The following is a 15,330-nucleotide window of genomic DNA, read 5'->3' as shown; positions in this document are numbered from 1 at the left end:
AGCTCCTTTAAAAGCTTGGATCGCTACCCATTGAGCTTTAATAGTTGAGACTGCTAGGCCGAGCAGGAAACCGACCTTCAGAAAATCTAGAATTCTGATAGGATCACAGGAAACCGGGGAAAATTCTTTGTTTCTACACCAGGATTCAAAATTGCGCCAATGGCGACTGTAAGATGTAAGGGTAAAGGTTCATCTAGATAGCTGAATATTTTCAGACACCTCAGAAGAGCATCCCTGGGCAATTCCATTTAACTTCTCAAAAGCCATACCCCAGGCTCAGACTCCTGAGAGCATCTGAGGATAGAAGAGGAAGTCTCAGAGGAGATTAGTAAATGGGAAACTGCTGGTGTGGAAGGACCATCATTTGAAGAACAAGACCTCCTGGATCACCCTGGAGCTACGAGAGAGACCTCCTGAGCCACCCTGGAGCTACGAGAGACCTCTGCACTATCCTCCCAGATCTTCATCAGGATGTCAACTGGAGTTGTGGAAAACAATAAAGGAGCCCTGGCGGCCAAGGGATTGAAAGAGCATCTATCACCCAGGCTCTCCTGTATGTCCTAATCAAGCAGTTCATAGTAACGTGGACCCACTTGACAGCACCCTCTACCCTTTTATCAACTGCATCATGTGGAAGGGCATCTTCGTAAACTACAGTACCCTGTGAATATAATCCTGCCCTCAAAATATCAATCTTCACAGCTGCCAGAAATTCTTTAGCGACCTTTTCCAGTGGGTAATGCCTAGTAAAGAATGTAGGGAAAGATTATTTATCCACCTCTTTGCATTTGTGTGTAAGCTCACGTTGAATGGCCCTGTGCAACGGAAGAGACTCAAGCTCAATGCACTGGTATTCAATTAAAAAAGTCCTTGTCCTCCCTACCAGAAAGAGGAGGACGAAAGTTCAAATTCTCTCTCAAAAGATGGAGGAGTTCAGCCAGCTGTGAGCTCGGGATGAAGCGACCCCTTCTTTCCCCTTCACCAGGGTCCCCCACTGGCTCCTCATGTGTTTGAATTCTCTGGGCTGCAGCAATAGAGGGCTCCTCTCTACCTCTAAATATAGCTTGTTCCGCAGCGTCAACGACTTTCTCCAAAACTGCCAGTGCCACAGAAGAAGAACCAACAATCTCTCCTGATGCCCCTTAATGGTGTTCGTCAACTTCATCTACTTCTTTCATGTTGCCGGACAGTCAAGCTGACTGCAGCTTCCTGCTTTAGTTGTTACCAGGCACCTAAATAACGTGGAGCTCCCTAAATTCTGACATGAGCCGCCATGAAGAAACCAGGCAATGCAGGCGACAAAATATCGATCCCACTAAAAGAAACAAACAGATTCAATGTAACATTAAGAATGCATTAAAGGGCTCAGCCTTAAGGAATCAATAGACTAGCACCCACACCTTTAAACAGTAAAGACCACTTAACTAGTCCCAAGTACAAGGCTCATCAGCTACAGCTTCTTCTCTGGTCCCAGTGGTAATTTCTAATTCTAAGTCCACCAGACAGTGCTGCAGCTCCTTCTCTGGTCCTGTTGGTAATTCTCCATTGTAGGTTCTTTAGACAGTGCTGCTAGTTACTACTCTGGTCCTGTCGGTAATTACTCATTCTAAGTCCTCTAGTCAGTGCTGCAGCTGTGTCTCTGGTCACAGTGGTAATTCCTCATTCTAAGTCTTCTAGACAATGCTGCAGCTATGTCTATGGTCCCAGTGGCAATTCCTTATTCTAAGTCCTCTACGCTGTGCTGCTAGCTACTTTTCTGGTCCCAGTGGCAATTCCTCATTCTTAGTCCTCTAGGCACTACTGCTAGCTGCTTCTCTGGTCTTATCTGTAATTTCTCATTCTAGATCCTCTAGACAGTGCTGCTAGCTACTTTTCTGGTCCCAGTGGTAATTACTCATTCTAAGTCCTCTAGGCAATGCTGCAGCTCTGACTCTGTTCATATATCCACTACACGGCAAACCAAAACACATAGATAAAAGACATTATCATTTACAACGCCAATAGCTCTAACTCTGACAAATGCTGGACCTATTGCATTGCAAATGCTAGTTTGTTTTTACAGCTGCTAAGAGGTTGTTGGTCCCATGAAGAGAGCATGATGTTATCATTATAGCATGCCGGCAAACAATGCCTGGCCCATTTAACGCATGTCTGGTCGCCTGAATAGACAGTAAAATATATATATTGTCCAAATATTTTTTCTTTCTTCTGTCTGTTTTTAAAGTTTATAAAGTTTTTATTTATGTTTTCCTCTAACATAAAAGCACTTGAGCACCCATGTTTGTATTTCTTTGGGAACACTACTGATACTTGGAAGACTTTCTGGTGGATGTTTAAGTACTGTGGGCCACATACTCCCTTTCTCTATTGGAACTTTCTTTCCACAATGTACAGCACGTTACCATAAGTTGGATAATTCAGTTACTTTCAGTTATTGTTTGGCAATTGAATATTGATGAGGGTTGCCCTTTTGCATTTATTACAATAATTGTAAAACATGCATATTGTTTCCTTTTGATAATGCTAGGTTCTTTCCCAATGCACACGTCATTGCACACTTGATTTTTTTGCAAGAAAACCAGAAAAAAAGATCTATCTTTCCTAGTTGACTTTGGACCCATCATGAAAGGGAGACAGTGTACTGTTTTTTGGTTTTGACTGCCATGTTCTTCTTAATAATTCCCACATTCATCGGTTTATTAGGAACCCTATATAACATAGTACATGTTGTAGTCTGCTGGTAATGGAGCATGTAGTAAACAGCACTTAAGTGTCGCATTTGCCTCTTGTTCCTATGTCTGTTTATTACTGGTTTCGACATGGCATTTTCCTTGCACATATTTGCAGCCTTGACAATATTATGTGCTCATGGCCACAGAACACTACAAGTTAAAAATAATTTTTTGGCGGGATTTATTGGGACAGTTTTTAGACATTTGACATTGTGTGTGTTGAAAGTCGTTTTCAGTTCACCAGTTATTAGTAATTCGCAATTCTCAGCCAGAGCCCGGTCACCTGTGTTAGGTCAGACAAACTTAACAAGGACTGGCAAGGAAGAAGAAAGCTATTTTAATCAAGCATATGGTGCAACGTATTGTACTCTGTACACACTGTGACACACACACCACCTGTACCACAGATACACAATAAAGAGCTATTAATGAAAATAGAAAACATTAGTTTCTTCTTGAAAACCAGATAAGAGGCCAAAGCACAAGAGGTAAACTGTTACCCTTAGCAGGAAAAGGCCGAGCAAAGGGACAATACTATGGCACTACACACTGGGGTCACACAAACTCTGCTTATTAGAAGGATACATCATGCTAAGAGTAACACCAGACTGGAGCATCTTGTGAAGAAAGATGAGAGAAGTTCTAGATGCAGTGTGATGGACCAGGCATTAGACCTTGAAGGTGATAGTGTTGGGACGGCTGCCTGTGATAGCCGACTAGATGTTTTGAGATGGAAACATACTTTCTGAGAGTTAGATCCACTGTGCCACAACATCCTGAGTAAGATGAAGCTTGTTAAATAAATAGGGAGAGGCCCTCAAATAGGGAACAAGATCTAACATGAGTGGCCTGAAAGAAAAGCTACCCATTTGATAAAGGCGTGAATAATTTGCCTCAAAATCCAAACCGAACAAGAACAGGATGATGGGAGAGTCTTTGAGAAAACAAAGTTAGATCATAATCAAACGAGGGCTCCAGATTATTAGCTGAGTTTGCCAGACAGACACCTTTTTTTTCCTGGCCATCTGGTGGAAAACCTGTCTGAACTGTCTACTTTTGGTATTTTTATGTATATATTTGTATATGCGCTTTTATGAGATTATTAGATGTGTCTATCAGGTAGACACCTATTTACCTTGACCATCAGGAGGAAAACCAGCAAACTCTTTTGCCACCTGTCACATGACCCACCATTTTATCAAAGTTAAGCTTCAGCCAATGATCGCTCATCAAGTCAAGAACCACCAGCAAGCAGGCCATGGAACAGAGATGCTGTTTCATCCAGATCACCCACTATTTTGCTGATGATCTTAGCGTCATCAGCATAGATATAGAAAGCAAAAAAGGGCGACTTGATAAGAGAGCGATAAGAGTAGTTAGTTGTTAATAACATTAAACAAGCATTGGAAATGCAATAGGTCTCGCAGTAGGAAAGTTAGAGCTATAGGTGTTATTTATTTTTTTGTTTTTTATTTATGTGTTGTTTTTTCTAAATAGCTAAATTAATAGCTTTCTTCTTTACAAAGCCAATAGTTATAATTTTTGTAAATGTGACACCTCTAGCATTTGTAAAGCAACATGTTTTGTATTAACGGGACTTATATGTGACTTATATGTATTGATATAAAAAATATCAATGGCATTAAAAAACAATTAATAATTAATACGTAAATAAAATGGATTTTATTTTATATTGCCAATAGCTTAAAGTTTATTAAATATATTTAGTGAAGATGCTGTGGTTGCGCTGAGTGAGGGTGAGTGAGGGTGAGGGTGAGTGAGGGGTTGAGGGTGAGTGAGGGTGAGGGGTTGAGGGTGAGGGGTTGAGGGTGACTGAGGGTGAGTGAGGGTGAGTGAGGGTGAGGGGGTGAGGGGTTGAGGGTGAGTGAGGGTGAGGGGGTGAGGGGTTGAGGGTGAGTGAGGGTGAGGGGTTGAGGGTGAGTGAGGGTGAGGTGTTGAGGGTGAGTGAGGGTGAGTGAGGGTGAGGGTGAGGCGTTGAGGGTGAGTGAGGGTGAGTGAGAGTGAGGGTGAGTGAGGGGTTGAGGGTGAAGGGTTGAGGGTGAGTGAGGGTGAGGGGTTGAGGGTGAGTGAGGGTGAGGGGTTGAGGGTGAGTGAGGGTGAGTGAGGGTGAGTGTGGGTGAGGGTGAGTGAGAGTGAGGGTGAGGGTGAGTGAGGGTGAGGGGTTGAGGGTGAGTGAGGGTGAGGGTGAGCAAGTAAACAAGTAAAATAATCTAATTCAACATTTGTTGTGGACTTCTACGAAAGGATATTTATTCGACGGGTTGAACCATAGATCGTGGAAATTGGATAACAGTTACAAGCATTTGGTGTGCCTTGGTGTTTTTTGGTTGACTTAACTAGTATATAGGGGAAGTTTGTGAACTTCTGGAGCCTGCACTAACATGGATGAACTTGCTCAAACATTGGCGGTAACATAGTGTGCAGGAACTACGAGGCTGGCTGTGCAGTTTCATATTTTTTTTTTCTGGAACCTTCTTTTGTACTTGTATTGTTGCACGTGTAAGAGTTTCAGCCTGAAAACTATTTCTGGGCCTCCAGCAGCTCTTTCTGTGCCATGCGTTTTGATATATCCCAGCGCACGAGGCGGGGCCGGCTAATGATTTTCACAAAGGATGACACCCAGTCCATAGTGGTGAAGGCAACCTTTGATGTGCGCCCTCACATCCTAACAAATGTTGCAGTGTTTACTGGCAGACGCTGGATGCTTCGAGGACGGGCCTAATGTGCAATTGTTGTCGCCCTCCCAGCTTGACCTCTGTTGAAGTGTTTTATAAACAGCTGGGAGAATAAATGGAGTATTAGAAACAGTTGTTGCAGCAGGGGCAGGCCTATTTGCTTTCCTTCAGCGGAAAGCTATCATTCATAAGGGGATGATTATGCTGGCTTGTGTTCTGGGTAGCTGGCTGGTTTACTTTACCATGGCAAGGCAGAATAACTGAGGAATTGTGTCATGGGAGCCAAGTGAGAGATTGGAGAGGTAGGAAATCCAATTGCCTAGTTTTACAGACATTTGTCTTGCGCATATACTCTGTCAAATGTTTGGTGCAAAAGCAACCGAAGTCCTTGCTATTGTGCAGCAAGGAAAACAATTGAGACATTCGTGCGACAAAGACCTACTCAGTAGCTTTGCTTTCACAACAATAAAAAAAAGTCATGATATAGCGCCAAATACCATCTTCCGCAGTTCCCCGGCGCCGTAAGTAGCTGATGTTATGATTACTCAGTTTAAAGTTATCATTTTGCCCACGTCAGGAGGAGAGGGGACTCGGCGCACCGATCCAAAATGGAGGGCATTGCTGTGGGGAGGGGGGAGGAGAAATGCGACGCGACATGGCAGGCAGGGGAGGGGGCGGAGCGGGGGTGTGGGAGGAGTGCGGGAACAGACGGCGAGGGGAGGAGAGTAGGAGGAGGAGAGTAGGGGAGCTGTGGGGAGGGGGGAGGAGAAATGCGACGCGACATGGCAGGCAGGGGAGCGGGCGGAGCGGGGATGTGGGAGGAGTGCGGGAACAGACGGCGAGGGGAGGAGAGTAGGAGGAGGAGAGTAGGGGAGCTGTGGGGAGGGGGGAGGAGAAATGCGACGCGACATGGCAGGCAGGGGAGGGGGCGGAGCGGGGGTGTGGGAGGAGTGCGGGAACAGACGGCGAGGGGAGGAGAGTAGGAGGAGGAGAGTAGGGGAGGCACGGCCTAGCGGCCGTGCAATCAAGAAGTGAGGGGGCGGGAGAGTAGGCAAGGCAGGCGGCTGGGGGCATGTGCACGCGCTTTTAAGCTCAATGCGCATGCGCATTGAGCTTAAAAGTCACGGGCACTGCAAGGAATCGCCACGATTCCTTGCAAGTTGGACAAAGAGTGGATAAGCCCCCATAGTCTCGCTTGCTCGATGCGCATGCGCATCGACAGGCGAGACCTAAAAATGGGGTCTAATCAGTTTCAAATAGCTGCTGGCTCTATCTAGCAGCTATCAAAATCCAGAGGTTCAAAAGGAAAATATCTTGGGGTACATCATGAGCAGATGCGATTCCTGACAGCCCACATGCAATTTTAACCTGTACTTTCCTTTTCAAAGTGTGCACATCTTCATTAACCTTGTATGCTGTAAATGTAAATGTAAATGTGGGTGTACTTGTAAAGCGCACTGCGACTCCATGGAGTATCCTGGCGCTGAAGACCGCTGGGAAACCCGTCCTAGTTTTCCCTGTGAGATGGTCCCTTTCTGGGTATCTCCAAGGTGAAACCAGGCATCCCCTGCGTCTGTGGGGGTCGTTGTAGAGATGAGGCAAGCTTAATGCCCAGAGTTGCCGAGTGTGTTCCCTGGTTAGAGTAGGCACCGAGGCGAGAATTATCGAGTCCGTTTTGACCGTGGCCCACGACCCTGCCGCATCGGGAATTGAACCCGGGTCCCGGGCCGTTCTCTGCTTACGGGTCTGCCGCCTCTAACCAGTGAGCCACACCACCCCAACTTACAGATTTAGAATGTTTAAGAAGCACATCATGTGCATTTTATTTATTTAATTTATTTATGGAACAGTAAATCATATGTGAATCCTTAAAACATACTTCCATTCGTCAGTCTTCATGTTTCCGCAAGCGTAACATGCTTAACGATGAACGAGCTAATGATTGACATGTTAGCTGAAAATATTTTGCTCAGATTTGATCATTGTTTTATCTTTGCACTCATGTTTTGGGGTATAGTTCCACAGTCACCTAAAGCCCAATACTGTTTGATGATGCCGTTGCTGTGTTATGAGACCATTAACCCACCCTCCTTTCCCTTGCGTTGTTGTGTTCCAGGGACAGCTTTGGGTGCCCAGTGTCCGTCGACCAGAGCCCCTTCGTGCTGGGGCTCAGCACCGAGAGCTCAGAGCTCATCCTCCACGAGTGTGTGCAGCTGACTCAGGACCTGAAGACCAAGGAGAGGCACCTCTTCCTGTTCAGTGACATGCTCATCGTCGCCAAGCTCAAGTAAGCTTGAACACAACAATGCACTGTGATTGATTGGTAGCTTGACAGTTCTTTTGTTTTACTTCGGTCTGATCTCTTGAATGAGCTTGCACCTCAGAAATTGACATCAGTACAAGAAATGTGTTTGTATTTTTTTGTGTTTGTATTTATATAGCGCACTGGTCTCGTAGCGCTGTATTCATATCGCTGTGGAACCCTTCCTGGCTTTCCTGTGAAATGTCCACTCCTGGGCACCTCCAGGGTGAAGCCAGGCATCCAAGCGCTGCAGGGGCCGTTGTGGAGATTAAGCAAGCTATTGCCCAGAGTCACAGAGTGGGACCCATGATTAGAATAGGCACCGAGGCGAGAATTATTAGGTCCGGGGAGATTGAGTCCAAGAGCCCCCGAGGCGGGGATTGAACCCTGGTCCCGGGCCTGACCTCTGCATCAGGGTCTGCCGCTCTAACCATTGAGCCACACTTCTCCACTAATCGTCCCCGTTGTGTACAAAACACTTGAATGAAGTAAGAGTGTCACCAAACAATCAGTGAAGATGACAGATTTCCAATGAAAACGCCTACAACCTGTGCAGGATCCACAGAAATGTAAAGGAACCTGATATCTCAGGCTAATCTCCACTTGTCTCCTCTCCTCCACTTTTCAACCAGACACCACCCGACCTCCCCAAATTCTCACTTTAGTTTTCCCAGACAGAGATAGGGTCTGGCTGTACTCAACCATGGACTGGAGGGGTTGAGGGGGAATATTTGCTTGTTTGTGTTAGAGCCCTTGCATTGGTGCTATGCATTTAGCTTCATGATTCCTTTCCTATGAGGGAGGCAGACTGAGTTTTGGGAGCTGGCAAGAGTCTACTTCGAAGGATCTTTGGCTAGACAGCTGGAGTGCAGTGATTCTGTCTGGATACAGGCTGATAAACATGGGCGTGGCTTTCGGGAGTGTTTAGGGTGTTACACCCCCCTAATAAATGCATTTTCTGATGAATAGTTGGGTACTGGTGCCTTAAGTCGGGTATGGTGGATTTCACTAGGGATTTCTGCATGCAGACATTGACAAAAACAACACACACACTCTCCCTCTCATCTCTGTTTTGATAGTCCTAAAAAACATTGATTATTATGCAAAATATTGTGTTTCTCTCTAGCATTATTCATACCAATCCGCATTCCTCTCCATTTTCCCTGCCTCTTAAGCCCCACTCATGCGCCCTGCATGTGTATAAAGTATTTTAACATTATATTCCAGGGTGATTGTCGGGAAACCTGAAGCTCACCCCCCCCCCCCAATCTTACTGACCAAGCTACGCCGCTGCTGATAATTTTTTTGAGTTTGCAGTGCTTACGGCTTAGTGAGTTTAGATGGTGATGTATGGGGCCAGTGCACTTGTACCTGAACGTCAAACACATTTGCTGCTGCGTCCTCCTGCGGTAATACTGGAATTCATCCTGGCACTAGAACCAGTCTGTTCCCAGTAGACTGAAGGAGCTTTTCTCACACTTGGCCACAGGCGCTGCTGGTGACGTGAGAGACCCATGTAAAATTGGGGGCCAGACAGGTGATGTGCAACACAATCAGGCCTCGAATATGAGTGCCCCTAAAAAAAAACCCTCATCACCGAATTACAGTTACCAGTGATAATAACAGAAAAAACAAGTTTTGGGTGGAATAACATGTGGGAATCGTGGTTTCCACCTGGAAGTGTGGTGCAGAGGCCAGAGCGGCTGACTCTGGAACGCAGGGCTCGCGGTTCAATCACCAGCACAGCTCGGGATCATGTGACTTTGGGCAATAGCTCACTTAAATTCCCCAAAGGCCCCCTGTGCCTTAAAACCTTAAGGGGTGATATGTTTGCGCTTTACCAATACAGATTATTAATTTTAAAATGTATTATTATTATTTCACATGGAGATTTCTCCTCTTGAGAAAAACAAAACCTTCCAATTCTGATGAGGGTGGTAATTCCAGTTATGGTCTGGTTACGGGACACTCCTAATAAGGGCCCAACTGTTCCTACATGGATAAATGTGGCTAACTGATGAGGTGGTTGTTGACTGACTGACAAGCTCTAAAAGAATAAAACGTATGCTTGCTGTAACATCACTCCAGGGTAAATCCTTAAACACATGTTGCAATTTTCTCAGAGGAGCACGTGCAACATGATTGTGCACTAGACAGGTTGCTATGGGGAATTAGAACTGGATGCAGTTTTACTGCAGCCTAAATTTGCACATTTTCCCCATTACCAATCTGTCTTCCTTGCTCCAGTGCTTTGGTTGAAAAAGTGTTGTATTTGTTGTGATCCTATGTGGGGTGCATTTTGGTGTCAAATGTGAGTGACCAAGGTGGAACTTTTATCTTCTCTTGTGTTGCAGCACTGCCTATTTTGGTGGAGGAGAGGGGACTGAAATATAAGGTGCACAAGGTTTCCATTACACGGTTGTGGAGAGTTAGTCTACAGGCCCATCATGGGATTATGGTGACTACTGAACCATTCACCATGTAACACAATTACTGCGTTAGTCAAATTATTTTTTAGTCAGCTTTAGAATAAATCTATACAGTTGGTTAGATAGATACACTAGCCCACATTGTCAAATTAGTACATAAAAAGCACCAAAACATTGAGATTTCAATTGAATCCAGCCGGATTGTCTTATTTAATATACAATTTGAAAAAAAGAGAATTTAGCAAATTTTATACAAATATTTACATTTACAATAAACAGAAATTGTTCTGAGATATAAAAGAGAGGCGTGCACAGAGAAAGGTGAAAGTGTGTGCTCAAGTGATTGATCAAAGAGATCAGAGAAACAAAGTGCAGATTACTTATATACAAGAATGAGCCTGCCCTAGAGAACGCTTGCAAAAAAATGAATTATTTTTAACTAGCTTGTAGTTTTTAAACACAACCTCCGTTATCCTTGGTTTGCACTGTTGGCAAGGGGATTAGGAGGGAGGGAGAGGGGGAGAAGGGGCAGAGACTGATAGGTGCAGGCTCCCAAAGGAAAAAATGTGGACGTTTCGACCCACACATAAACCGGGTTATTCAATTCCTCAGATCAGGGTCTTCATCAGGACGGGATGAGGGGGGGGCGCAAGGTATTTCAATGTGCCCGCAGGTTAAAAAACCAATGTCATTGGGCACCCTTCTGTGGTGCGTCACCACTTGTGCGACGTTTTGTCCGTACCCAAAATTTTTAATCTCAAATTGGCATCACAAGCTACTTCGGGGACGCTCTCCAATGAAGAGTCAGAGTTGATAGCTAAATTTAATATCAAAAAACGCTGAGGAATTAATCTTCTCACAAGGCGCTGCCAGACTTGCCACTTCGTCTTCGCGTTATGGAATGCGGAAAAACACGTAACCGCCGTAGGTGCGTGCACAATGAAATACTCCTTGCGCCCCCCCCCACCCCCCTCATCCCGTCCTGATGAAGACCCTGATCTGAGGAATTGAATTACCCGGTTTATGTGTGGGTCGAAACGTCGACATTTTTTCCTTTGGGAGCCTGCACCTATCAGTCTCTGCCCCTTCTCCCCCTCTCCCTCCCTCCTAATCCCCTTGCCAACAGTGCAAACCAAGGATAACGGAGGTTGTGTTTAAAAACTACAAGCTAGTTAAAAAGAATTATTTTTTTTGCAAGCGTTCTCTAGGGCAGGCTCATTCTTGTATATAAGTAATCTGCACTTTGTTTCTCTGATCTCTTTGATCAATCACTTGAGCACACACTTTCACCTTTCTCGTTGCACGCCTCTCTTTTATATCTCAGAACAATTTCTGTTTATTGTAAATGTAAATATTTGTATAAAATTTGCTAAATTCTCTTTTTTCAAATTGTATATTAAATAAGAGAATCCGGCTGGATTCAATTGAAATCTCAATGTTTTGGTGCCTTTTATGTACTAGTTTGACAATGTGGGCTAGTGTATCTATCTAACCAACTGTATAGATTTATTCTAGAGCTGACTAAAAAATTATTTGACTAACGCAGTAATTGTGTTACATGGTGAATTTTCGTCGAGGACCAATTGTTTACTATAATACCCGATACCCAGGTGACCCCCTGTTCTATAATGACTACTGAACCATCAACACAAATCCTGTGCTGCATGCTGCCATCTGAACAGAAGTTCTGTGAAGTTGACAAGCATTGTATTGTGGATAGGGAGGTGCTGGAATGGATTTTCCATTAGGCATTTAAGACAAACCAAATGTTGTGATCATTTTCACCTGGATAGGGAAACAAAATCATTTTCATTACTACTTGTGGGAAGAAATACATGGTTTTATTAAAAATAAAGAATAAAATATCAGTGGCTTGAACACAGAGGAATTTGAGATGGAGCTTGTAAGACATTGGTTACTGTTTTAGAGGGTTGAGAGCTCCACTCAAGTAATAAACACAACCCTTGTCAGGGTGAACCACAAAATTCACTAAATAATCCTGTGGTTAACCTTATGGTAGTTTGTCACAAAAGCAGTCAGGTTCAACTTATAGGCAATGTTTATGCAGCACTCAAACAGTAATAAAGTGAAAACATAACACCAGACAAATGGTGAAAATAGCACCCAAAAATAACAAAGTGCCACTCCCAAGTATATGGTCGTGTTGGACGTGGGTAAAGCCACAAGTTCAGGCCAACCTTGATGGTGCGCATGTGGGATCCAAAGACCAGGTTCATCCCACCGAACAGTTTACCTTCTCGAGTCCAAGTCCATGCGAGGAGCTGGAGGCGAAGGTTCGTGTTGATGGGTGCCGCATGGAGGTCATTGTCGACTTGAGGAGCAGGTCAGGCATTCGCTGTTGTGGCATAGAGAGACGTTGTCATTGCAGCTTTGTGTTGGTGGTCAACGTAGACTGTTGCTGTTGACGCAGAATGTTGTCGCTGACCTTTAGTGGCTATGCACGTTTTTTTGTCTGAGAGGTGCTGCTTAACCAAGGTTGCTGGTGATTAACAACAGTTAAAAAGTCTACCATTATCGCACCTTCTGAATACACTGGCGCTGGGGCTGCTGGTATGTTTGTCCTGTTGCAACAAAGGATAATGTGATTTTTGGTTGACTGGGAGTGATGGTTCTTGAGTGATGTGGAGATTTCTTCACAAGGAAAAGGTAGGGGTTGATGTACTAAATGAATTATCTTATTGAGTAGTCCCTTTTGATAATCACACCACAAATTGCAGCTCGCAGTAAGCATTTGCACATTAAGGTTGTGATTGCTCTTGTTCCGTTTCTGAGTCTCCTGGCATTCCGGCAGGACGCCTTGTGCTGCAGCAGGGCCTCCTGGTGTTGATGCCAGGCTTTTTAGTGTTTCTTTGCCTCTTGATGTTGCACCTGTTTCTTCGTTGGTGGACAGTACTCCTCCCTCCTGCTTATTGACTTCTCGTTAACTAAATTTTTCCACTGCTCCAAAGTGAAGTTTTGATTTGTGAGGGATGTTTGAATTTTAAGAGGATCTGAGAATCATCAGCATGGTTGTAGTAGTTTCAGGAAGCGGGGCTAGGTAAATGTCGAAGGGTCGGGCCTGGCGGCACCTACTGGGCTCATATACGGTGCAGAATTAAGAGGTGCTAGTGAGACAATCTAAGGCCTGTCCTTGAGGAAGGATTTCATCCATAGGAAACTGTACCCTGTATCCCAAAGTCATAGAGTCTGTGAGCTAGTTGTCGGTGGACAGCTGTGCCAAAAGCTGACAGTAAGTCAAGAAGCAGCAGAACAGTAATCCCACTGTTGTCGACAGAGTTCTTAAGGTTGCGCTCATCGAGATTCATGCCAAATCTGTGCTTCTTCCCAGTATGAATCAATTTTCTTTGTCCAAGACTAGAATGTTTTATTCAGTGACGCTTGATATCAGGGCAAAGACAGCCTGTTATCAGACTGTGTTTCCATATGAGCATATATAAATGGGAAGCTATGACTCCTCATTGCGGATAGTTTTATTGAGGCTTTGGCTCCTGATGTGGACGTTTTTCACTGTAACAACTATACATGATGATCAGACAATTCGAATTAGTTTGTGTGACACACTGTATGAGATTGCGATGCTGATATGATATGAGTAATTCTTGCATCGTGGGAATCTATGAGATATATTGGCAATCTAGGAAAATATAAGACAGGTCTAACTTAGCTGCCCATACAGTTAATATGTCAATAGGGAAAGATTAACTCCAAAAGACGAGCCCTGAAGAAGCAGCTGTTCGTGCCACGAAACACGTTAGCCGAGGCTGTGTTCAACATGCGGGCTGAGGGTGTTCTTGACATGGGGTTCTAAACAAAATATAAGCACTACAAATCAGAAAAAACTGAGATTAAGGTAATTGAAGGAAATATAGCGTTAAGTGCGTGGCCCACCGAATAGGTGGAGCCAGTCACCAATTTGTGAAAGACAAGTGCTTCAATCTAGAAGAGAAGATGGGGGTCTGTAGAGCTGGTTTGTCGAACCAGATGTTGAGGTCTCCTGGAAGGAATGTTCTTTTGATCTATAATGATATTAACTATGGAGTCCTGAAGGGCGTCTGCGAAGGCAGTGGTTTGTTGGGGAGGTCAGTAGATAAGGAGGAATAAGGGTGAGAAGGTTGCTGAAGGAGAGCAGAAACTAGCACTGATTTACTTTCTGAAAAAGTGAATTTCTGGAGGCGGAGGTAGATATGGTCTTTTTAAAGATCACCCATCTTCATATAAACTCAACTTCTGAAGAGGATTAGTTAGTTGTCTGTGCTGATGGCAGGTGACCAGAAACGAGTACCCCTGCTAAGAGGTTCAGCGAGCCTCTGGGTGTTCTCCTCTTAAACCCCCTCTTCCTTTCTGGAGATGGTGAAGGGTGGGGAGGTGAGGTCTGTAGGGAACAGGGACCCTCTTCAGTATAACCCTGGCCGTGCTTAAAATATTTTCTTACATATGTTTTTATGTATAACTGTTACTGTTGGGATTCAGTGACTCCTTATTTCGCCCACCTAAGAAGAATGAAAGGCTGCGTTATCACTGCTGAAAACTAAATACACTGTACTCAAGTCAATCCAGCTTTTAACAGTGCACGCGAAACCCCCTGAGCTATCCTTATTTTCGTGTGCAAAGAAGAGAATATGCCACAGAACGCACTGGTCTGGCTAGCGGTGTGGGTAACGCCAAGCTTAGGTTCCCTCTGTGTTTATACAGGGCCAGTGGTGTCACGTAAAATGTGACAGCTCCATACAGCATCCTATATTTCACAGATGTTCATTGGCTTTGGGGCAGAATGCGGGCTTTTTGATAGATGTGGGGCTCCTGAAGGGTTGCCCCCCCCCCCCCTTCGCTGCTGGGGCCTGCGTTACACGTGTGTGTGTGTGTGTGTGTGTGATGTAATTTATTTAGTGGTGTACAAACAGTTGTGTTTGTTAGGGTAAATATGTGTGTCAAGACAAGTGTTTGTTGTAGTGTGATGGTGAGTGTTTGTTCGCAAGTGTGGTGGTGATGAATCTCTGATCTGCTTGGCTAATACTCTCTTTAAACTCAGGAGCTAGACAAGTGATGCTTCGGCCTCCCCTCGTATATGTGACACGTTTTCCAGTTGTACATACTTTCCTTTCTTCCGTAGCTTTACGCCAGCTGACAGAAAAAGGCCATGTTACATCACA

At 44.6% G+C, this 15,330-nt stretch overlaps 1 protein-coding gene across 2 annotated transcripts in view; it reads left to right on the top strand.

The window, feature by feature from the left end:
* The window catches only part of TAGAP (T cell activation RhoGTPase activating protein), a 462,232-nt gene that overhangs the window by 255,194 nt on the left and 191,708 nt on the right, over positions 1-15,330 (top strand). For both annotated transcript variants that reach the window (XM_086927328.1, XM_086927329.1), the window contains exon 3: positions 7,545-7,715. In XM_086927328.1, coding sequence (XP_086783454.1) covers positions 7,545-7,715 — 171 coding nt within the window. The remainder of the gene's footprint in view (positions 1-7,544; positions 7,716-15,330) is intronic.

This window comes from Lissotriton vulgaris, chromosome 6 (assembly GCF_964263255.1).
Source record: "Lissotriton vulgaris chromosome 6, aLisVul1.2, whole genome shotgun sequence".
NCBI classification, from domain to species: domain Eukaryota; kingdom Metazoa; phylum Chordata; class Amphibia; order Caudata; family Salamandridae; genus Lissotriton; species Lissotriton vulgaris.
The sequence above is the reverse complement of the archived record's forward strand: the minus strand, read 5'-3'. Positions and strand labels throughout refer to the sequence as shown.